This window comes from Colobus angolensis, unplaced genomic scaffold (assembly GCF_000951035.1).
Source record: "Colobus angolensis palliatus isolate OR3802 unplaced genomic scaffold, Cang.pa_1.0 Scaffold86, whole genome shotgun sequence".
Taxonomy (NCBI): Eukaryota; Metazoa; Chordata; class Mammalia; order Primates; family Cercopithecidae; genus Colobus; species Colobus angolensis.
Genome location: NW_012122487.1, coordinates 1,889,196 through 1,913,626, shown reverse-complemented (window position 1 = coordinate 1,913,626; position 24,431 = coordinate 1,889,196). Strand labels below are relative to the sequence as shown.

General features: G+C 36.8%; 1 protein-coding gene across 1 annotated transcript in view; it reads left to right on the top strand.

The window, feature by feature from the left end:
* Positions 1–24,431, top strand: part of FOCAD (focadhesin) — a 331,523-nt gene that overhangs the window by 273,388 nt on the left and 33,704 nt on the right. Inside the window, exons 31-35 of the mRNA XM_011930353.1 lie at positions 1,449–1,571; positions 2,023–2,100; positions 3,082–3,153; positions 4,750–4,852; positions 6,721–6,801. Coding sequence (XP_011785743.1) covers positions 1,449–1,571; positions 2,023–2,100; positions 3,082–3,153; positions 4,750–4,852; positions 6,721–6,801 — 457 coding nt within the window. The remainder of the gene's footprint in view (positions 1–1,448; positions 1,572–2,022; positions 2,101–3,081; positions 3,154–4,749; positions 4,853–6,720; positions 6,802–24,431) is intronic.

Below are 24,431 nucleotides of genomic sequence, written 5' to 3'. Positions count from 1 at the left end.
GAAACAAAAATTTGTAAAGATATGAATACGTAGAAGACTCTGATAAAGTCAAACTTCAGAAAATTCAAGGCAGAAAATCTCTACTCATGACCAAATATGTATAGGAAAATTTAAGTACCTGTAAACTAAATTAAATAACCTTAAAATGTTTCCTCTGAAATATTATTCAACCTTAAAAAAGAAGGAAGTTCTGGCCGGCTGCAGTGACTCACGCCTGTAATCCCAGCCAGCACTTTGGGAGGCCAAGGCGGGTGGATCATGAGGTCAGGAGATCGAGACCATCGTGGCTAACACGGTGAAACCCTGTCTCTACTAAAAATACAAAAAATTAACTGGGCATGGTGGCAGGCACCTGTAGTCCCAGCTACTCCAGAGGCTGAGGCAGGAGAATGGCATGAACCCGGGAGGCAGAGCTTGCAGTGAGCCAAGATCACACCACTGCACTCCAACCTGGGCGACAGAGCGAGACTCTGTCTCCAAAAAAAAAAAAAGAAGGAAGTTCTTATGTGTACTAGAACATGGATGAACCTTGAAGGCATTATGCTAAATGAAATAAACAAATAACAAAAAGCAAACACTGTGTGCTTTTACTTACATTACTTACATGAGCTATGTAGAGTAGTCAAAAGCATAGAGACAGAAGAAAGTAGAATGGTGGTTGCCCAGGCCTATGAGAAGGGAGAAATGGGGAGTTACTGTTTAATGGGTGAAGAGTCTCAGTTTTTCAAGGGAAAGATTCTAGAGATGGATGGTGGTATTGGTTGCACAGCAGTATGAGTGTACTTAATGCCACTGAACTGGTATTCACAGTAAAGATGATAAATTTTATGTGTCCATTGCTACAATAAAAAAAAAAACTGAAAAAAATATTTTATCTGATTACACATGCTATAGAATTTCCCCATGTGGATTTTTTAAAGGTTTCTTCAGTGTCTTAGTATTGATGATAATGGTTTATTGCAGAATTAATTGGTTTTAAGCTTGTAATATTATTGTTACTGTTTTATGGTTATATACCTGCTCAGTTACATTCAGAGTAAGTTTTGAAAAATTGAAAGGTAGAAGTTTTCATATACTGTCCTTATTATGGGATGTTTTCTTTTTGTTTAGGAGTTGATTGACTTCGTGTGGTATTTTCACCCTAACCTCTTCTGATTGTTTGAGCTAAGCTGCTCAATAGTGCAGTATTACTTTCCTAAAATAAATTACTCACTGAAGCTGAATTCCTTGCAATTAGACCCTGCAGCTTGTGATGCAAACCAGTCTAGATTACAAACAAAACAAAACAAAACAAAAAAACACTAAGTATCTGATTTTTCAGATGACAAATATAACTTGTCAGTAGGAAAGTTAGCACTAAACGTGTTTAAGTTGCTAATTATAAACATTCCAAATCTGTGTCTTTTTTTTTTTCTTTTTCTCACCCCATTTTTATTTATTTATATCAGACTTCAGGTTTTGCCCTGGCTTTAGGAAACATAGTTCATGGATTGTCTGTGTGTGGACATGGAAAAGCTGAAGACTTGGGCAGCAAACTACTTCCTGCCTGGATCAGAATTGTTCTTACAGAGGTAGAGGTCACCTGTTGTATGGTATTTCATGTTTTTATAATGGAAAAAGAACTACGTTATTGGATCACTTGTAGGAGTTGCTGAGCTATATACATTAGTGGTAAAATAATAGGGAATTTTAAATGAAAGAGATCACATACTTTTAAATCCCTTATAAATAATGCATTCTGCCAACTATTATAATTTTTTTGAACTGGCTATTTTGTCTGTGTTTTAATTTTAAGACAACATTTTGTTTTTTGAAAAATAAAAGCAAGAATCTACCCATGATCTAACAACCTTAATCTGTTACTTTTTAGTCTGCTTCCATTTTGGGTTCAGTTATACGGGTTATGTTGACTCTATAAGTTTGCTACCATTTCGACCATTTATTTCTCTGTGTCATAAGTTTTATAGAATCTAAACCCAAGGACTGAGTCCCTCTTTTCATATTCTGATGCTTTGTTTTCAGGGCACTCCCACAATGCTTTGTCTGGCAGCTCTTCACGGCATGGTGGCCTTGGTAGGCTCTGAAGGGGATGTAATGCAGGTAAAGAAAGGAACCGTGGAGGAGAAGACATCTGAATGTGTACACAGCCATAGCAGGAGAAGAATATTCAGTGTCTTAGTATGCTAAAAACAGAAGGATTTATACTCATGGTAACAGTTATACCAGGCTTTTTAATGCCTTGCTGTATGAATAATTGCACTTAACCAAGGATTATTTCTATAGAAGTTTGTTCTTTGTTTAATTTGGTTTGTAGGGATTAAACCTGGCCAACTTAGGTGCTCTCCACATATTTCCCTGCCTGAGAAAAGATGATTGAATGATAAGAAATTTCAAAAGTTATTTGTGGCTGGGCGCAGTGACTAACGCCTATAATCCCAGCACTTTGGGAGGCCGAGGTGGGTGGATCACGAGGTCAGGAGATCAAGACCATCCTGGCGAACACGGTGAAACCCCGTCTCTTCTAAAAATACAAAAAAATTAGCCAGGCGTGGTGGCGGGCACCTGTAGTCCCAGCTACTCGGGAGGCTAAGGTAGGAGAATGGCATGAAACCAGGGGTGGAGCTTGCAGTGAGCGGAGATTGCGCCACTGCACTCCAGCCTAGGCGACAGAGCGAGACTCCGTCTCAAAAAAAAATAAAAAGTTATTTGCAAGAAACTCCATTTTGCATCTGTAATGTCTGATGTATATCTATGTAATTGTTCTTTAACTTCAAAATATTTTCACAGTGGACATATATATATGTTTAAGTTTGTAAGTAATTTTGAAGGAACTCCTTTTTTATGCAGTAAAAGTTGATTGAGTGATTACTTACATGCCGCAGTGAACAGTTACCAGGAAATCAATGATAGATAAAGCATGGGGCCCTGCTTTGAGGAGCTCATAGCTTATGTATTTGAAATAGAAGGACGTAATGATAAACTATTTCATAGCTTAGAAGATGGATAACTCATGCACCGGGAAAATAACTCTTTACTTTTTTATGGGGGTGGGTGGGATGAGTATTTCTTCTTATCTTTCAGCTGAAATCAGAAGCCATCCAGACCTCTCATTTTCAAGGCAGACTTAATGAAGTCATTAGAACCTTAACTCAGGTGAGAAAATGAATTTAAAATCCTTGGGTGGGAAAACATATCCTCCTTTGTTGTCTTTTTTTCTATTACATAAAACAACGTGTTTTACCTGGAAAATGGGAAAGTCTCTGGTTATTTCCACTGAGTTCAAGAGGCATTTGGGAGTGATGTATGGACCTGTGTTCACTGACAAACTTGCACTACCTTTGGGGGAAAAGAAAACTGGCATTTTTTAAGTAAACTTAAGTTGGCATTGGTTTTCCTTAAAAATTGAAGTCTGATGGCTCACACCTGTAATCCCAGCACTTTGGGAGGCCGAGGCAGGCAGATCATGAGGTCAGGAGATCAAGACCATCCTGGCTAACATGATGAAACCCCGTCTCTACTAAAAGTACAAAAAATTAGCCAGGCGTGGTGGCGGACGCCTGTAGTCCCAGCTACGCAGGAGGCTGAGGCAGAAGAATGGTGTGAATCCAGGAGGCGGAGTTTGCACTGAGCCAAGATCGTCCCACTGCACTCCAGTCTGGGTGACAGAGCGAGACTCCATCTCAAAAAAAAAAAAAAAAATTAAAGCCTGATTCTGCAAGGAATGTCAGGCCCTAAAGATAAGGAAAAAGAGAAAGTGATCAAAGGGCACGGCAGATCTTGATAGAAAGGTCAAGGGGCACTAGTTCAGATGTCACTGATAAAAATATTTGGGCATATCTTGACTAAAGAATAGATATATTACTCTGCTAAGAAATGTTTTTATCTTTTAAGATTTTTTTAAAAAACGATTATGTTTGTTGCATAAAATTTGAAAGCACATAATGAAAGAAGCTGAAAAAAATCACCGATGGTCCTTCAAACCAGAAGCAACTGTTATTGATATTTGGTCATACTTCTTTTCAAGTATTCTTTTGTTTGCATAGTTGGTATTCTTACTGTATATAGAACTTTATATTTTATTCTTTTCATTTAGCATACTTGTTTTCATTCTTGTAAAATGTAGCTGATAATACCTACCACATAAAGGAGCTTTAGTCATTGAGACTTTTAAAAGCAAACAGAAATCTCTAAACAGACAAAACTCTCTTTTGCATGTATGAACAGAAATATACTCAGAAATGATTCTACTGAAATTTAAGTTGCCATAGTGTGGGAGAAAAATCTGTAAATGAAAATTACTATTTTAAAAATCCTTATGAATGATAAAGCAGCAGTAGAGCATAATTTACAGAAGAGAACAAAATGTATCTCCTTCCATTTTTAGAGGTATTTTCATCTTAAGTAACTATCACCCCTTTTCAACTTTCTGGATTTTGTTTTTTTGCCATTTTTTTTTTGAAAACTTTGAGACCAGTCTCAGTGAAACTTGAGAAAACTGCTAGTATGATTAAATTATTTCTGCTATGATTAAAGAATGAATCATTCATTCATTCAGTAGACACTTGTTGAGTATCTATATGACCCTAGGTATGGTGTACTAGACACATGATATTACATCTTGTCATAGGACTGCTCATTGCCAGCCAAGGCACCACCTTCGAAATGACTGGTAACTTTCTGTGAGTGACCTTTTATTAAATAGAACTTGGATCTTATCCCATCATTGAACTGTTAACTTTTTGTTTGTAGGTCATTAGTGTCTCTGGGGTGATTGGTCTCCAGTCAAATGCAATCTGGCTTCTTGGACATCTTCATCTATCTACTCTATCCTCAAGTCAAAGTAGAGCCTCTGGTAAGATTAAAGTCATAAAACACTGTAGCTGAAGGGAGGGGTTGCTGACCCAGCGCTCTGTACTTTGTTAAGAGCATCAATCTTCACAGCAACCCTAAGTAATGGGTATTACCATTTCTGTTTTACATCAGAGGGAAATGATGTATGGAAAGGCTTCCTGACTTACCCAGGGTCATGTGGCAATAAGTGTTGGACATGTGGTTTAAACTCAGATCTTTTGGCCTCCAAAGCTCATACTCTTTTTACTCCTCCTCTCTGTCTCCCTTAGAGAACAGTTTAGACATTCAGTGTCCTGTATTTCACAAATGAAGAATTCATGGCTCAGAAAGATTACATGAGTTACATACAGAGTTAATTTGGTGACAAATCTAGAAACTAGGAACCAGATCCTTCAAGCTTGAAACAGATTTATTTTGCTAGATGTAATGGTAGTTTGTATAGTATTCGTGTTTCATTAGAAGTCTCTTCATATTTGGCTGGAGTTGTTCTGGCCTCTGATTTTGAAAAAATAATGGGGTAAATACATTTAAAGGTGTGTACCTTCTTAGCCTTGGAGTTGAAATTCTGGGTCTTATTATAACAAGGCCTTTTCTATTTCTAGCATTTTGGTAAAAGCAGTAAAAAATATTTGCAGTCCCCACATGCGTAATGTGCATTTGTACTTGGAGATTTTATGGGGAAGGCATGACTGTTGATACATCTGCTCCTTGCTCTTTATAGGACTTTGACCCACTGGCTATCTTGGACCCAGGCCAGAGAGGTTTAGGTACCAGTGATTCCTTATTAAAACCTAGTTTTACTTACCCACTAACAAGTAGTCTACAGATGGCATTAACGCAAATGTGGGCCTCTGTAATTACCATTTTCCTTTCTTTCAGTCATTCTGTAGCTATGGAAATAGGACACTGGTCCACAGCCTTGGCAATGTAGTGAACTTTAGACAGCTAAAGTTACCATACTAAAATGGAAAAAATAAGAAAACTTAGTCATACCGGAAGCCCTGGGTAATACTAGTTTTGAAGGGCAGGGATCTCACAGTGTCGTGGTAAGATAGGATATTTATGTTAGGCTTTTACTTTTTTATGTAGGCTTTTAATTGCCATATTATGGGGTACTTAGTCTGGCCCGCATGTACTCAAATCAGGTACTAGTGAATCATCATACACCCAGGTTCTTCTGAACAAAATGATTGTGTATCTGGAAAAGTACAGCTACTTGTTCCTGATGGAATTTTCCAATTGAGTCATTTCTTGCAGTAAAAACCATCTCATGAAACAATTATGGGAAACTGGAAGGAAAAGAATTTAGGAGACACTCAGGACTCAACTAGCATAAATGTCACTGCTTCACCATTCCAGCTCAGCAACCACATCTGGTTATTTGCACATGTTGGTCACTTAGAGGTCTCTGCCTTAGGTAAGGGACTGGTGCTGGAGCTGTTGAATTTCTGTGGTTCATATATCTGATTCAGCATGTCCTGAAGTGGCACCTACCTCAGCCTCAAAGCTCATCAGATTCCTTGCTGACTCTGAGGAGGTCACTGGATTGGGGCTCATTGATGTGACAATATGGAAAGAATTTTTTTTTTAACTGCTTAATTCAAATGTTCATCCTCTGTGATTTTTTTTTCCCAGACTTTACTAAGTTTGCCACCATTTTAGATTTGCTTGCATAGCTTAAGTGATTACTTCAAGGCCAGTCACTTAATCTAATAGAATTAGTTGCAGCCACAAAGTATTGTGCTGAGATTAATGGCATAAACATCTCCAGTTTGTCTCTAGGTTGATATGGCAGCATGAGATCATTATCTTTCCTTCATTAGGCCTGCCAAGTTCACTGGTTAATTTGATCATTTTCTGTCTCCACAGTTCCTACTGACTATAGCTATTTGCCTGAAAGCAGTTTTATTGGAGCAGCCATTGGCTTCTTCATTACAGGAGGAAAAAAAGGCAAGTGAGCACATTTCTTGAATTTTATCATTCTATCTGCATGTTGTTATAAGCAAATTTGTATACCCTAAGCATGCCTCTGTAGAATCAAGCAATACAAATCTGAAGGGGTGAATATTTTCGTCTGCTAAACCATCTTTGCAATAGAGATGACCAGCAACTAGCTACAATAATCGGTACATAAATATACACATTGTGTGGTTTCTTAGAATCACTGTCCCTGACCATGGGTGGCTCTGTGAAAATCTTAATCTCCCATTTGGCCCTTTCAAAAGTACAAGCACAGATTACATTTCAAGTGAATGTGATCTAGAAAGAGAAAACATACTTGGGTGCAGTTTCTATCCCAGGATCTGTCTTGCAAGTAGATCTTCTCCCTGCATCTTTTATAATTATTCTGTGTTGTTGAAATCACTGGCTCTAGTTCCTATTTTTAGTTTGTGTTCTTTTCCTTGCACACATTTGAGCCTTTGTGATTCTGTATTGCTGCCACCCCCATGAAAGTACAAGCAACTTGAAGACAGAGATTGAGTGGCTTTTGTTTTTAACTGGAGCCAGAACAGTGCCATGTAACTTATTGAATAAAAGTTCCTTAATAATACACATATAGTTTTCAGGGCTGTGAGGGAAAAATGGATTAGAACTGAACATGTCATGGCTCAGGAATAAGCCTCATTAATGTGGTATTTGTTCATTGATGGATTTGCTAATTTTATTCTTCCTTGGCTAGGTCAGTCTTCCTTGGTTAGGTCAGTTTGGGCAAAATCAGTCCCTGTATTATAGCAAGACCGTCCCAATTTTGGAAAGGAAAAAAACAACCAAAAAGACTGGAAAAAATCTGGAAGTGGCAGTTTGATTTGTGAGGGTCGTGGAAGTAAAATCTTGCCTTTGGAAGGGAAGTTAAAGCTGTATTGTCTGATTTCCCACTGGGTACAGTAATCCCTGGAGCTTCCAAATTATGAATATTTTCATAGCCTGGAGACAAATTCCATTAATTTCTGGAGTTCTAGAATTTGTGCTATTATTCTAGGGTCCTGAATTAGCATGATTTACTTATCCTCAGTAAAAATTGACATATGGTTATGTCATTGTTGTACATGACGCATTTATATATAAACAGATCATATATTATAATGTACAACTAGTTCATTGTTTATGTTACCATAAATTAAGTCTACTTAAAATAAATATTATAGTAAAGATGTCTTCATTAGGAAGAAATTCTTGCTAAATGAGCATCTAAAATTTTCATGGCCAAACTAATGCTAGGAATATGTATATATTTCTGCTGTATTTTGTGTTAGATTGCTTATTGACACGCAATTTTAAAATGAGGTGAGATATTTTCATGAGAAATAAAAGTAAAAATTCTTAAGGTCAAATGAAAGATAGACTGTTTTTCTTTTCTAGTGAATAAAATGTTAGTCTACCTCCCCAGATCCATATTTCTTGGCAGACATGAATTTTCTCTGAATCTTATGGGAAATTTTTGGTTGAATGTAACATTTTTATGGTTCTGTAGTCATGGTACAAGAGGAAATGTTCTGCTATAAAGCTGAAAAATCAAGTGGAACTGGAATCAGTGTTGTTATGTGCAGTCTTGCTGAAAACTGTTTTAAAACAAATAAATGAAGTATTAAGAATGCCATATTTATTACCAATCAGATTTTTGGCATTTTCAGGTTGTGGGAGAGGGCTGTCGTCTTGTCAGGTTTGCTGACTAGATTCAGAGGAAAATCTATTCAGCCTTACACATTACTAATGATGACCCCAGAGGAGTGGGGGCCGTGGGAGGCTGACCTCCGCCTCCAAAGCCCATTTACAAAAACAAAACCAGACCCTGCTCTATGGGGCTAAATGGGATGGCCAAATGTGGAGGTGTGCATGCAAACGAGTGTTTTCTTCTTCAGTATACCCAGCTCATTTGAATTTTAATAACTCCCTTCTGAAGCAGCTTTTGAGTTTAAATGTCTGGATGTCACTCATCAGAGCCCGGTGGGGCTGCTGATAGGAAGGATGGCAACTTTGGTGAACTCTTTTGAAGAATAAATGGTTTTAGAAAATAAAAATAATGCTTAGCATAGGCAGAAAATTTTAGGGATGGCATGGTTTCATTGCCTCTGCGTGCTACTTTTAACTTGAGCAACTCACTAGAGGAAAGAAATGTGATGGGCCATCCCCAATCCACATTTGTGCCAGGATGAGATTGGGCATGGTGGTCTCAAATTTAGCCAATCAGATTTGAGATAGTCAATCTGTTAATCTGTTTTCTAATATTTAGGGCTTTCTCACTTAGGATACTAACTTTAGTACTCATGTGATAGAACATGTAAGATGTTCATAGCATCCATTCTTTCATGCAGACCCACATTTTAAAACCATACTAAGTAGATGAAATTCCTTCAGTTTTTAAATAATTCAATTCATGGTTTTGACTATAACTGGTTTTTGTTTGTTTGTTTTGCTACACCATGTGACATTATCCTTTCTTCTCTCGTAGCCCTGGAATTCCTCTATCAGATATATTGTTCCCTAATCTTTTGTCTTCATTATTATCTATTGTTGTGAACATTTCTTGACTATGCTAGGCTTAAAATCTTTGCTTATCATATAACTCCTCCTAACATGGATTTTTTCCCCTTGAAGAGCCTCTGATTTTTGACTCTGTTTTGCTTCTTTTCTACTTTTATTCTTTTGTCTGATTTCTGATTTTTCTCAAGATCATAGGCTGTTCAGATCTCATCAAGATTTTATCCACTTCCTTTGTAATACATCAGAAACATTTAAAGTACTTAATAAATGTGATTCTTTCTAAAGCTAATATTAGATATTTCTATATAATATCATTATTTTTGTTATTATATTGCTGGGGAATGTGACTAACACTTTCTAAGCTTATATTTTCCTATTAGGCTTTAAAAGTTCCCAGTAAGAAGTATTAACTAAGCAAACTATATTTAAGTCCATGTGATGGTCATTATGAATGGCCTTCTTTCTTGATATGGATTTACTGGTCAGTGATCTGCGTATGTAAGTATTGGGCTTGTATACGAAGTACAGGTAGGCATATGCTCCTTCAGTCATTTTTGGACTATTAGCATGAGAGGTAATTGTTGAGAAGGAAATATGCCAAGGGAACAGACTTAGTGAACTCTTGAGTGTAGAATAAATGATATGAGAAAGCTGTCCTATTTTCTGATGAAATCATGGAGTTGGTTGCCAAGATTATGTGTGATTTTTGAGCATTTTAATTTAGGAATAGTTTACCTGTACAACTCTTTAAAAAATGTTGTTGGAAGTCAGTATATATATATATAACACTAAGTTAAAAATGTATAAAGAAGAAAATAAGACAATCCTCTGTTATGTCACCACTTGGAGATAGCCACTATAGATATGTCCTTCATAATGTCCTTCTACATGTATGTGTATGTGTTATATTGTACCATAAAATTTATATTATTTTATTGTCTTATTTTAAAAAAATTAATACCTTTACATGTAAATGGACATAATTAGCACCCATGTCTTCCAAAAAAAAAACCTTGAGGAAGTAAGAGAAGACTCCTATTGCATGGTTTTCTGGACATTTGTCAATAGGATATGTTTTTGGTGTGTTTGATTCCTTTTTTGTTTCATGAGGTTTGTTTTCATAAACCTCATGAAAATGTTTGGAAGGAAAACTGTCATCAATTATCCGATGACTCTACAGCTATTACCATTTCTGGATATTACCTAATTTGTTGGTTCTGGGATTACAAGCATGTGCCACCACGCCTGGCTAATTTTTTGTATTTTTAGTAGAGACAGGGCTCCTCCATGGTGGTCAGTCTGGTCTCGAACTCCCGACCTCAGGTAATCCGCCCGCTTCGGTCCCCCAAAATGCTGGGATTACAGGTGTGAGCCACCATGACCGGCCTGTATTTCTGAACTTAATGTTATATTATAAACTTTCCCTGTTTTCATATATCACCGTAACAATAATATAATAATAACTATTATCTATGAGACAAGGTCTCTGCTCTGTCACCCAGGGTGAAGTGCAGTGGCTCGATCATGGCTTACTGCAACTTCAAACTTTCCGGCTCAAGTGATCCTTCTGCCTCAGCCCCTCAGGCAGCTAGGAGTGCAGGTACATACAACGAGGACCAGATAATTTTTTTACTTTTTGTAGAGATGGAGTCTCACAATGTTGCCTAATCTGGCCTCAAACTCTAGCTTCGAGCAATCCTCCTGCCTTAGCCTCTTTAAATGTTGGGATTACAGGCATGAGCCACCATACCTAGCATAATTATCATTTTTAAATGACTAGAGAATATTTCATCAAATTCATAAGTCATAATAAACTTAATCATTTTAGTATTTGCCATTTAAAAAATTTCAATTTTAGTGAACATACTGGTTTTTTTTGTTTTGTTTTGTTTTTTTTGAGACAGAGTCTTGCTCTGATGCCCAGGCTAAAGTGCAGTGGCGTGATCTCAGCTCACTGCAACCTCTGCCTCCCAGGCTCAAGTGATTGGCCTTCCTCAACCTCCCGAGTAGCTGGGATTACAGGCAAGTGCCACCAAGCCCAAAGATAGGTAGGTAGGTAGGTACGTAGGTAGGTAGATATCTTTTTTTTTTTTTAGTAGAGACGGGGTTTTTCTATGTTGGCTAGGCTGGTCTTGAACTCCTGGCCTCAAGTTATCTGCCCTCCTCTGCCTCCCAAAGTGGATTACAGGTATGAGCCACCATGCCTGGCCTTTAATGAACATCATTATGCACATAGCTCTCTTCTGCTACAGCTTTCCTTCAGGTAAATTCTCGGTAATGTAGTGAGCAGGAATCCAAGGATTTGGTGACTGTAGGGATGTCTAGGTCTCATTGCCCATTGTACCAGTTTTCAGTACCTCAGCCCTGTATGAATTTGCAAAACTATAAAACATAGAGATTAAAAGCATAGGCGTCAGGCTTCCTGGGTTCATATCCCACTTCCACTACTTACTGGCTGTATAACTTCAGGCAAGCTGTGTCTGTAAGCTTTGACTGCTTCTGTAAAATGGAGAAAATAATTAACTCTTTTTTTATAGAGTTTTGTAAGGATTATGAGTCACTTTATATAACAGTACTTATAAAACAATATAAAGAATAAATTCCTTCTATTATAATGTCATATCAAAAAGCAGCCCAATAAACAAATGATAACAATAAAAACCAGTAAGGTATAAAATGATGCCTTAAGACTACTCTCATTTGCATATAATTGCCAGAAGGTCTGAACATTTGTACATTTATTTACTGTTTAAAAGGTTGTTTTTTTTTTAAGTAAATTTGGAATTTTTTAAAAAATTTATTTTTTAACTAATAATTATACATATTCATGGAGTACATAGTGATGTTTTGATGATATGTATAGTGATCAGATCAGAGTAATTAGTATATCTATCATCTCAAACATTTATCATTTCTTTGTGTTGGGAACATTCAATTCCTCCTCCTAGCTACTTGAAACTATGTATTATTGATAACTATACTCACCCTACAGTGGGATGATAGAACACTAGAACTTATTCCTCCCATCTAACTGTGGTTTTGTATCCGTTAACAAGTCTCTCCCTATCTCTTTCTTCCCCCTGCTCTTTCCCAGCCTCCAGTATTCTGTGTTCTACTTTTCACTTCTGTGAGATCAACTGTCTTTTTGCTTCCACATATGAGTGAGAACATGTGGTATTTAACTTCCTGTTCCTGGCTTATTTCACTTAACATAATGTCTTGCATATCTATCCATGTTGCCATGACCAGCCGGATTTCATTCTTTTTGATGGCTTAATAGTATTCCATTGTGGATATATACCACATTTTAAAAATCCATTCATCTATTGTTGGACACCTAGATTTATTCCATATCATGGCTATTGTGAATAGTGCTAAAATAAACATGGGGTACAGATGTGTCTGATATGATTTCCTTTCCTTTGGATACATGCCAAGTAAGAGGATTGTTAGATCATATTGTAGTTCTATTTTTAGTTTCTGAGGAACCTCCCTACAGTTATTTATAGTGGGTGTATGAGTTTACATTCCCACCAACAGTGAATGAGTTCCCTTTTCTTCACATCCTCAACAGCATTTGCTGTTGTTTGTTTGTTTGTTTGATAATAGCCATCCTAACTGAGGAGAGATGATATCTCATTGTACTTTTGATTTGCATTTTCCTAATGATTAGTGATGCTGAGCAGTTTTTCATATGTTTATTGGCCATTTGTATGTCTTTTGAGAAATGTCTGTTGAGATAATTTCCCCATTTTAAAATAAGATTGTTTATTTTGTGCTGTTGAGATGTTTGAGTTCCTTGTGTATTCTGGATATTAGTCCCTTGTCAGATGAATAATATGCAAATATTTTCTCCATTCTGCAGGTTGTCTTTTCATGTTATCGATTATTTCCTTTGCTAAGAAGCTTTTTAGTTTGATATAGTCCCATTTATTTTGCTTTTATTTTCTATGCTTTTGCAGTCTTATTTATAAAATCTTTCCCTAGGCCTGTGTCCTGAAGCATTTCTCCTATGTTTTATTTTTGCAGTTTTATCATTTTGTCTCTTACATTTATGTCTTTGATGCATTTTGAGTTGATTTTTGTAGGGCGAGAGATTGGGGGATCTAGTTTAATTTTTCTGTATATGGATATCCAGTTTTCCTAGCATCATATATTGAAGAGACTGTCCTTCCCCACTGAGTGTTCTTGACATTTTTGTCAAAAATCAGTTTGCTATAGATATGTAGATTAATTTCTAAGTTCTCTATTCTGAATTTTTTCTTTTGTATTTTTTTACCCTTTTATTTTGAAACAATTTCAAACATAAAAAAGTTGTATAATGCATAGAAAAGTTGCAAAAATTGTCTTCCTTTTTTTAACAGTAAGAAAAAATCCACATTCCTTTCAGTCAGAGGCACTATTCAAGTTTCATCAACAATCCCAGTGATGTTTTTAATAAAAAAAAAAATCTCATCTAGAATGTTGCTCTGCAGTTATTTATTGTGTCTCTTTGGTCTCCTTCAACCTGAACACTTCTTCAGTTTTTTCTGTGACTTCTTGACTTTAACTAGTTTTAAGATTAGAAGCCAGTTATTTTATAGAATGCTCTTTAATTTGGGTTTGCCTGATATTTCTCATATTAGAGTTAGGTGGGTCACTTTTGGTAGAGTATGACAGACGTGTAGCTGTGCGCTTCTCACCACATCCCATCTGTGGCACATGACGTCTGAACTCCCTCCACTGGGATGGTGAGCTTCGATCACTTGGATAAGATGTTGTTTTCTAGGTTTCTCCACTATGAACTTATTCTTTTACCCTTATCTTCAATAAATCTTTCGTGTGGAGATGTTTTAAGACTTCACAAATACTCTATTTTCATCCTATTTTCACCTATTAGTTTTAGCATTCACTAGTACTTTTGCCCAAATTATTACTGTGATAGTTGCAAAAAGGTGATTTTTAAAAATCCATGAATCCATCTACATTTTTTATTAGGCATTCTACTGTTAAGAAAGGGTTTCTGTCCTCTTCTCCTCCTCTCCTCTCCTCTCTCCTCTCTCCTCTCCTCTCTCCTCTCCTCTCCTCTCCTCTCCTCTCCTCTCCTCTCCCCTTCCCTCCCCTCCCCTCCCCTCTCAGTTCCTCTCTCTCTCTCCATATTAGTGTATACTCCTAAATTCCTATTTTATTTAACTATTCAATTATCTGTTATTTTGATCTTCAATTTGTCCAATAAATTGAACAAAATGTTTAATTTGACCAATAAGAGCCTCTACAAGTTGGCTCTTGTGTCCTTTTGACATGACCCCCTCATGCTTTGACTAGTTCCTTTGTGGCACAAGAAGATGTCCTAGGTTTATTTTGTATTATCCCCAGCCCTGTAATAGATACTCCAGGTTTATTTTAGTGGAGATTGGTGTTTAGAAGCTAACATCTGTGTGCAAAGCATCTCATTGCTGGCTGGGGTAATCTTTGTCTCTAGGCCCTTTCAATGGACAGAGCTAGGAAATACATGTTCTTATTCTCTCTCATCTATATTTATTTCTGTATGTAGCTATATATGTAATGAAAGTCTTTCTTTTTCTATTTGTAACTCCCTTCCCTGACAGTAAGAACCTTGGCTCTCTTTATCCTCAATATATTTGCTCATTTGTCCAATCCTCCTGGATGTAACTGTCCCTACTGGACCACTGTCCTAAACTGCCTTCCTCACTCAGGTCTCCACTCGCTGCCACCCTACTTTGTGGCCTTCCTGGTTTTAAGGGGCCTTGGAATATTTTTGCTTTTAATAAAAAAAGTTATTGAAATATTTGGTCTTAAGATAGAAAACCTATCAACCTTTAGTGTCCGTCTGATGTATCAGAATCATCGATTGATTTTAGAAACTTTCTCGATTGTAGTTTCTTTCAGGGGACTAGGCATCTCTTAGTTTCCACTAATAGGCAATGCTGTAATTCTCTCTGCCTGTGTTTTCTATGGACTTAGTCTGGAAAAAAATCCTACTCATCCTTTTCATCTTGATTTAAATATTCTTTCCTTGGTGGGGGAAGATAGGGGCTTCTGTGATGTTCCCAGATTAAGTTAGATTACTTATGTAATACTTTCCTATATATTTTCATGGTGCTTAATATACGTGTCATCATTTTCTCTTTTTTTCTTTTTTTTTAATGTGTCATCATTTTCATAATTATTTATACTTCTTTATTTAAAGTCTGTCTTTCCTACTAGGTGTGATTTCCTCAATGGACAGGAAGAATAGCTGTGTTTTATCTTAAATACTTAGAACAGATTGACATGTAATAGTTTTCTAATATTTGTTGATCTATAACTTTAAACATATACACAAATACACACACACACACACACACACACACACATACACATACATATGTACACTAGATAATTCTAAGCTAAGTTACCTGTAAGCAGCATTTAGCTGGAGAAGTAAAGATATGTCCAAACCACAAAAGCAATATGCTAGTGATGGAAAATATACAGACTCAGGCTGTTAGCCTACTTGTTGCCAGGCTTTTTACTATAAGGGTTGCACATGTGAATTGTGGCATTGAGATCTGATCCTCTGTGTAGCCAAAGTATGTGGAATAATAGGTCCTGTTTTAATGCATTATGTTTGGATATACCGTTTATATCAGGGTTCTTTGAGGCTGTCAACTGGATGAGAGATTTAAAGTAACTTTGTTTCCAGGTTTTACAACTTATGGATCTTTTTAACAAGTACTGTTAGGCATTCTCAGTTCCAAATCCATTATCCGTAAAGCATTTCATTATTTCTTTTTACCTAAAAAACTTGTTTGAAGACAAAGCACTGTAATAAAGGAACTGATCATTCCTGTTGTTTAGATGTGGATTCTTTTGTCCAGTGCTAAAGATCTCTGGGGAAGGAACTAGTTCACTGTGTTCTCCCTTGGCTTTGAGACTCCCTCTCTTTCTTTCCATACCTTCCCCAAAATGCATGAAACAGCCAAATATTTTCTCCATTTCCAACAGCTACTATAGTTCCTCTCATTCCAGTTAGTGTCCGAATCAGTTCCCTACAAATAGTGGAAAATTTTGTGTGAGTCTAGTTATACTACCCAGTATTGATTCCTTGCCCTTTTAAATGTGGAAGATTTATTTCATTATTGGACTGATGTAATTTTTCAACCCTATTCTTTGTTGCTGACACTTGCATGTATATTAGATCAATTCTAGTGAATATAGAAGCAACGTGTAAAGTGCAGTTATTGGTGACAGTTGTCCTGTCAAAAGAGAGCTCATTGTCTTAAGAATAAAACATCTGGGCTGGGTGCAGTGGCTCAAGCCTGTAATCCCAGCTCTTTGGGAGGCCGAGATGGGCGGATCACGAGGTCAGGAGATCGAGACCATCCTGGCTAACACGGTGAAACCCCGTCTCTACTAAAAAAATACAAAAAACTAGCCGGGCGAGGTGGCGGGCGCCTGTAGTCCCAGCTACTCGGGAGGCTGAGGCAGGAGAATGGCATAAACCTGGGAGGCGGAGCTTGCAGTGAGCTGAGATCCGGCCACTGTACTCCAGCCTGGGCGACAGAGCAAGACTCTGTCTCAAAAAAAAAAAAGAATAAAACATCTGGAAAATGGTCATATTTCACATGGGCTCCTGGTATTAGAAGACAGTTTGGATGCGTTTCCTGTTTCCCTAAATCCTCTGGAAACTCCAAAGTCTTTGTAGTGGATTCTCTCAAAGTACCTGGAAAAAATTTTTATGTAATTTTGAAAATACTTAATCTCTGAGAGTTTTTTTTAAGTAGAACTGTATTTATGAATAATGATTTCCAGTACAGAATTGGATACATTGTTCTTAAATGGAGAGATGTAATTCTTGCATAGATATTTACTATAGTGAATTATAGTTTATCAAACTATTTCTACGAATCGTGTGCCAAAAAGACCCCGAAAAAGCAACTTAATTTTTGTGAGTTTTTTAAATGTGAAATAAAAGACTTCTATCTGCAGCCAATGTTGTGTAGAGATACTTAGCGCATATGTGTAATCAGCATGGAGTTATGTGAACAGACAACCAGTTAACTCCTATCATAGCATTTTTTTAATCACATAATTTATTACACCTGATTTTGCCTTGCTTGTTTGTTCTCATGTTAGAATATAAGCTCCACGAGCATAGGGACCTATACTATCTTGTTCAACACTGCCTCCACTGTTGGAGTCAGTGCCTGATACCTAATAGATAGATACTCAGTAAATAGTTGAATGAATGAATGTGTTTATAAATGTATTTACTTTATTTGTCAGAATTTTTTTTTCCATATAATAGCAGTGGTTGGCCTGGTGCGGTGGTTCATGCCTGTAATCCCAGCACTTTGGGAGGCTGAGGCAGGCGGATCACCTAAGATCAGGAGTTCGAGACTAGCCTGGCCAACATGGTGAAACCCCGTCTGTACAGAAAATACAAAAAATTAGCCAGGTATAGTGGTGCGCACCTGTAGTCCCAGCTACTTGGGAGACTGAGGCAGGAGAATCGTTTGAGCCTGGGTGGCGGAGGTTGCATTGAGCCATGGTAGTGCTAGTGCACTTCAGCCTGGGCGACAGAGCGAGACTCTGTCTCAAAAAAGAAAAAATAATACTAATAGCAAGGATTAACTCTCTCATAATATTTCTTGAACTCCCAATATTACATCTCAAGATGGAACACAACTAAAACACCAATTACTGGTAGCATAGCAGAGAAGAGTGGCAGGTGTGTTAAGCATCAACTTTTTTCTTTTCTTTTTTTTTTGAGACAGAGTCTTGCTCTGTTGCCAGGCTGGAGTGCAGTGGCACGATCTTGGCTCACCACAACCTCCGCCTCCTGGGTTCAAGCGATTCTCCTGCCTCAGCCTCCCAAGTAGCTGGGACTACAGACGCGTGCCACCACACCCAGCTAATTTTTGTATTTTTAGTAGAGACGGGCTTTCACCATGTTGGCCAGGATGGTCTTGATCTCTTGACCTTGTGATCCATCCTCCTCAGCCTCCCAAAGTGCTGGGATTACAGGCATGAGCCAGAGCATCAACATTTTTAAAAAGTGAAAGAGTGTTTGTTGGAGGGGAGAGAAGCATCACTGGAAGGCACACTGCTAGTTTTACCTACCTGTTGGCAGGAGGGTGCAGGTTAGTGGGTAGCTAGCCTAAGGAAATGTGCTGATTTTTGAGAAGGTGCTGGTGGGAAATAAGTCTAAAATATTGGAGAAAGGCCTGGATTAGAAGTATGGATTTATATTCCTCAACATGTAAGTAAAATTTGAAACTGTGAAAGTAGATGAACTTTCACAGAGGAAGAACACAGAAGCTTAAGGAAGCAGTTATTTCAGGAATGAGGGCATGGTACCCTTTTATATGGAAAAGTGTGGAAAGAAAGACTGAGAAAATACCCTTGAATTAGGCATTTAGATGACCATTAGAAATCTTAGCAGGGGCAGTTTCGGTGGAGTGACAGGGCCAATGTCTATGTAGCAGTTGTGTTAGGGTACTTTTTATTCCAGAAAGCAATGACTCGGACTTCAACTAACTCAAAAATACTTATTGCAAGGATTCTTAGGTTTCACAGAAATCCAAGGACAGAAACTTTGTTTCTGGGAGTATCAAGAACAGAAAGGTATCAGGCGCTGAGACTGTATCTCTCTTTTTCTCTTTTTCAGGGGCTGCGTGGTATCAGTGTCTCTTGTGGTTTCTGTTTTTTTCTTCTAAAGACTCATCCATCCCTTTCTAAGCTCCTTATGCTTTTTTGGTGATAAAATACATACAACATTCCATTTCAACCGTTTGAAAGTTTTCAGTGGCATTTAGTGCATTTACAATATTGTGGTGCCATCACGACTATTTCCAGAATGTTTTCATTACCCCAGAAGGAAACATTAAGCCCATTGAACAGTTGTTCCCCATTTCCCATTTCTCCAAGACCCTAGCAACCAATAATTTGCTTTCTGTCTCTATGTATTTTCCTTTCCTTTAAATGTCATTTGAATGGAACCATACAGTATGTGGCCTTTATGATCGGCTTCTTTCACTTGGTATAATGTTTTCAAGGTTCATTCGTGTTGTAGCAAGTATCAGTACTTCATTCCTTTTTATAGCTGAATAAAAATACCATTACATGGGTATGCCACATTTTATTTATGAATCAGTTTATGGACATTTGAGTTGTTTCTACCTTTTGGCTATTGCGAGTGATGCTGTTATGAATATTTGTGTACAAGTTTTGAGTGGAACACCTTTTTCAATTCTCTTGCTGTGTATATATCAAGAAGGGGAATTGCTGGGTTGTATGGTAATTCTGCTTAACTTTTTGAGGAACTACCAAACTGTTTTTTTTTTTTTTTTAGACAGAGTCTCACTCTGTCACCCAGGCTGGAGTGCTGTGGCCGGATCTCAGCTCACTGCAAGCTCCGCCTCCCGGGTTCACGCCATTCTCCTGCCTCAGCCTCCCGGGTAGCTGGGACTACAGGCGCCCCCACGTCGCCCGGCTAGTTTTTTGTAGTTTTTAGTAGAGACGGGGTTTCACCGTGTTAGCCACGATGGTCTCGATCTCCTGACCTCGTGATCCGCCCATCTCGGCCTCCCAAAGTGCTGGGATTACAGGCTTGAGCCACCGCGCCCAGCCCCCAAACTGTTTTTCTACTGTGGCCGCCCTGTGTTACATTCTTGCAAGCAATATAGGAGGGTTGCAGTTTCTCCACATTCTTGCCAACACTTATTTTCCATTATTATTATGGTTGCCAACTAATTGGCTGTGAAGTGGTATCTCACGTGATTTGGGTTTGCATTTCCCTAATGACTAATAATGCTAAGTATCTTTTCATGTACTTATTAGCCATTTGTATATCTTCTTGGAGAATTATCTGTTCAAGTCCTTTGCCTATATTTTTGAAAAATAAATTACCTGTTGTTGAGGTGTAAGAGTTCTTTGTGTATTCTGAAAATAGACCCTTATTTATAATTTGCAAATTCTCCCATTCTATAGATTGTCTTTCATTTACTTGATAATACCCTTTAATGAAAAAAGTTTTTGACTTCAACAGAGTCCAATTTATCTGCTTTTCTTTTGTTGCTCAGGTTTTTAGTGTCATATCTGTGAATGCATTGCCAAATCCAAGGTCGAAGATTTACCCCTGTGTTTCTTCTGGGAGTTTGATTGGTTTAGTCCTTATATTTAAGCTGCTAACCCACTTTGAGTTAGTTTTCATGTTTAGTGTCAGGTAGGGACCTAACTTCCTTCTTTCGCATGTGAATATCTAGTTGTCTCAGCACCATTTATCGAAGAAATCATTCTTTCCCCCATTGAAGGATCTTGGCACCCTTGTCAAAAATCCATTGGGTATAAATATATATGTAATTTCTACTCTCCAGAGTCCAGAAATAAACCCATACACTGTTCTATAAGTCTGTCTTTATATGTACTAATACCACACTGTTTTGATTACTATAGCTGTATAGTAAGTTTAGTATGCATGAGTTCTCCACATTTTTCTTTTTTCAAGATTTTTTTTAGCTATTTGGGGCCCCTTGCAATGCCACATGAATTCTAGGATTGGCTTTTTCATTTCAGTGAAAAGGACTCTGGGAATTTTTATGGGGATTGCATTGAATCTATGGATCACTTTGGGTAGTATTATAATTTTAGAATATTCAGTATTCAAATCTGTGAACACAAGATGTCTTTCTATTTATTTAGGGCTACTTTAATCTCTTTAGCATGTTCTATACATTTTGGTGTATAAGTCTTTCCCCTTGGTTGAATTTATTCCCACGTATTTCATTCTTTTGAGTGCTATTGCAAGTGGAATTGTTTCTTAATTTCTTTTTCAGATTATTCACTGCCAGAATGTACAAACACAACAAATTTTTGTGTGTTGGTCTTATACCCCGCAACTTTATTGAATTCCTTTATTAACTCTATTAGTTTTTAAAAACATTCTTTGGGATTTTCTCTATATAGAATCCTATCATTTGCAAGTATAGTTTTATCTCTTCCTTTCCAATATGAATGCCTTTTCTTTTTCTTGTCTAATTGCTCCAGTTAGAACATCCAGTACAAAGTGGTGAAACTGGGAACCCTGTCTTGTTCTTGATTGTAGAGAAAAAACTTTCAGTTTTTCACCATTGAGTATGATTTAACTGTGAGTTTTTCACAATTTTTCTTTATCATGTTAAGATAGTATTGTGAGTGATTTTATTAGAAAAGGGTGTTTGTCAATGCTTTTTCTGCATCAATTGAAAGAGTCATGTGGGCTTTTTTCCTTTGTATTATTAATGTTAAATATTACCTGGTTGATTTTCTTATGTTGAACAACCTTTGCATTTCTGGGATAAATTGTGTTTGATCATAGTATATAATCCTTTTAATATGCTGTTGGATTCTGTTTGCTAGTGTTGAGAATTTTTGCATCTGTATTCATAATATATATCAGTCTCTGATTTTCCTTTTTTATGGTGTCTTTGATATCAGGATAATGCTGATCTCTTAGAATAAGTTAGGAAATACTCCCTTCTCCTGTTTTTTTAAGGAAATTGAGAAAGATTGATGTTAATTCTTTAAGTTTCTGGGAAAATTCACCAATGAAACCTTCTGGTCTTGAACTTTTCTTTGTTGGGAAATTTTTGATTGCTGATACAATCTCTATTTGCTATAGGTCTGTTAAACTTTCTATGTATTTCTGACTCAGTTTTGATAATTTTTGTGCTTCTAGGAATTTTTCTATTTAATCTAGATTATCTAATCTGTTGGCATACAGTTTTTCATAGAATTCTCTTACAATCCTTTTTATTTCTGCAAGGTCCATATAAATGTTTCCATATTCATTTCTGATTTTATTTGCATATTCTCTAATTTTTTTTATTAGTCTAGCTAACAGTTTGCCAATTTTGTTTACCTTTTCTAAGTTCCAGTTTTTGGTTCTGTTGTTTGTATTGTTTTCTTATTCTTTTTTTTTTTTTTTCTTTTTTTTGAGAGATGGAGTATTGCTCTGTCGCCCAGACTGGATTGCAGTGGCGTGATCTCAGCTCACTCCATCCTCCACCTCCTGGTTCAAGTGATTCTCCTGCCTCAGCCTCCTGAGTAGCTGGGATTACAGGTGTCTGCCACCATGCTCGGCTAATTTTTGTATTTTTAGTAGAGATGGGGTTTTACCATGCTGTCCAGGCTGGTCTCGAACTCCTGACGTCAGGTGATCTGCCCACCTTGGCCTCCCAAAGTGTTGGGATTACAGGCATGAGCCACTGCACCCAGCCTGTTTTCTTATTCTATACTTAATTATTTCCACTCTAAACTTTATTATTTCCTTCCTCTACCTTTGGGTATATTTGCTCTTCTTTTTCAAGTTCTTTGAGGCGTAAAGTTGGAGATATTGATTAGAATTATTTCTACTTTTTTTAAAAAAAGCCCTTTTAAAACAGGCATTTATTGCTATAAATCTCCTCCAGTACACTGTATTTGTGCAATTCCATAAATTTTGGTATTTTTATTTTTATTTTCATTTGTCTCAAAGTATTTTATAATTTCCCTGTGATTTCTTCTTTAATCTGTTGGTCATTTAAGAATATCCTTTTTACTTTCCATTTATTTGTGAATTTTCCAGGTTTTTTTGGAAATCTGTTCTTGATTTCTATTCCATTGTGTTTATGAAAATACTTTGTATGGTTTTAATCTTTTAAAATTTATTGAGACTTGTTTTGTGGTCTGACATGTGGTAAGTCTTAGAGAATGTTCCATGTGCTCTTGAAATGAGTGTGTGTTCTGATGGTGTTGAGTGGAACTGTTCTAGCTATGCCAGCTAGATCTCTCTGGTTTACACTGTTGATTAATAAGGATCCTTTATATCCTTATTAATCATACATCTAAATATTCTCTCTATTATTGAAGGTAGAGTATTGAAGCCTCCAACCGTTACTGTAGAGCTAGCTGTTTCTCCTTTCAATTCTGTCAGTGTTTATGTATTTGGGGGCTCTATTGTTTGATTTGTATGTGTTTATAATTGTTAAATTTTTTTCTTTTTTTTTTTTTTTTGCAAGATCTGTTGTTGTTTTATTGCTTGAGTATCAATGGTATAAAAATACAGTACTCAAGAGCCCATATCATCAGTTACATAAAAAAAAAAACAGAAAACACTTATTCCATCTTTATAAATAGACAGGTTGCTCTAGGAAGAGAAACCATGCAATAGACACTAAAGTAAGCTTTAGAAACAAACATTTAAATCTTTATTCTCAAGTTAACATTTTCCAAAAGCACATCGTTTTATTTTAGTCTTTTGAAATAGAATAGTACCAAGTAAATTTAAAATGTGCCTTGTTTCTGCCTTTCTAGATGCCATTACATTTGCTTACTAAGCCACTTCCTGAGTTAAAGAAATAAAACATACACACTGCTTTCTAGAGCTTAAAATTATGTCTCTTTAAATGAACACCCATCTCTCCAGCAGAGGGAGCAAATAAGCTTTTGTATTTTCGTTTCTACCAAAATAACTTCTTTGACTTACTATGTACTTTTGTATAAAACATTTTGAATGCTACATTAAAGAATAAATTTGTACTAAGAATGTATTTAAGTCAACTCAATAGTGCATATTAAATGTTCATAAAATCTCCCAGGTATAGGTCTTGTACTTTTCATTTTGCTAAATTCACTACATCCATGAAAATTTAATTCTAAATATTAGCTAAACAAAGAAAACTTATTACTTTTTTTCTGAACACATTAGAATTTAATCAGTTTATATTAGTACAAATGATGGAATGTGGATATTCTTCATCTCCCATATTTTTTTAAATTATACTTCAAGATCTAGGGTACATATGCACAACATGCAGGTTTGTTACATATGTATACTTGCGCCATGTTGGTGTGCTGCTCATCATTTACATTAGGTATATCTCCTAAGGCTATCCCTCTCCCCTCCCCACAATAGGCCCCAGTGTGTGATGTTCCCCTTCCTGTATCCAAGTAAACTCATTGTTCAATTCCCACCTATGAGTGAGAACATGGCGGTGTTTGGTTTTCTGTTCTTGAGATAGTTTGCTGAGAATGATGGTTTCCAGCTGCATCCATGTCCCTACGAAGGACTCAAACTCATCCTTTTTTATGGCTGC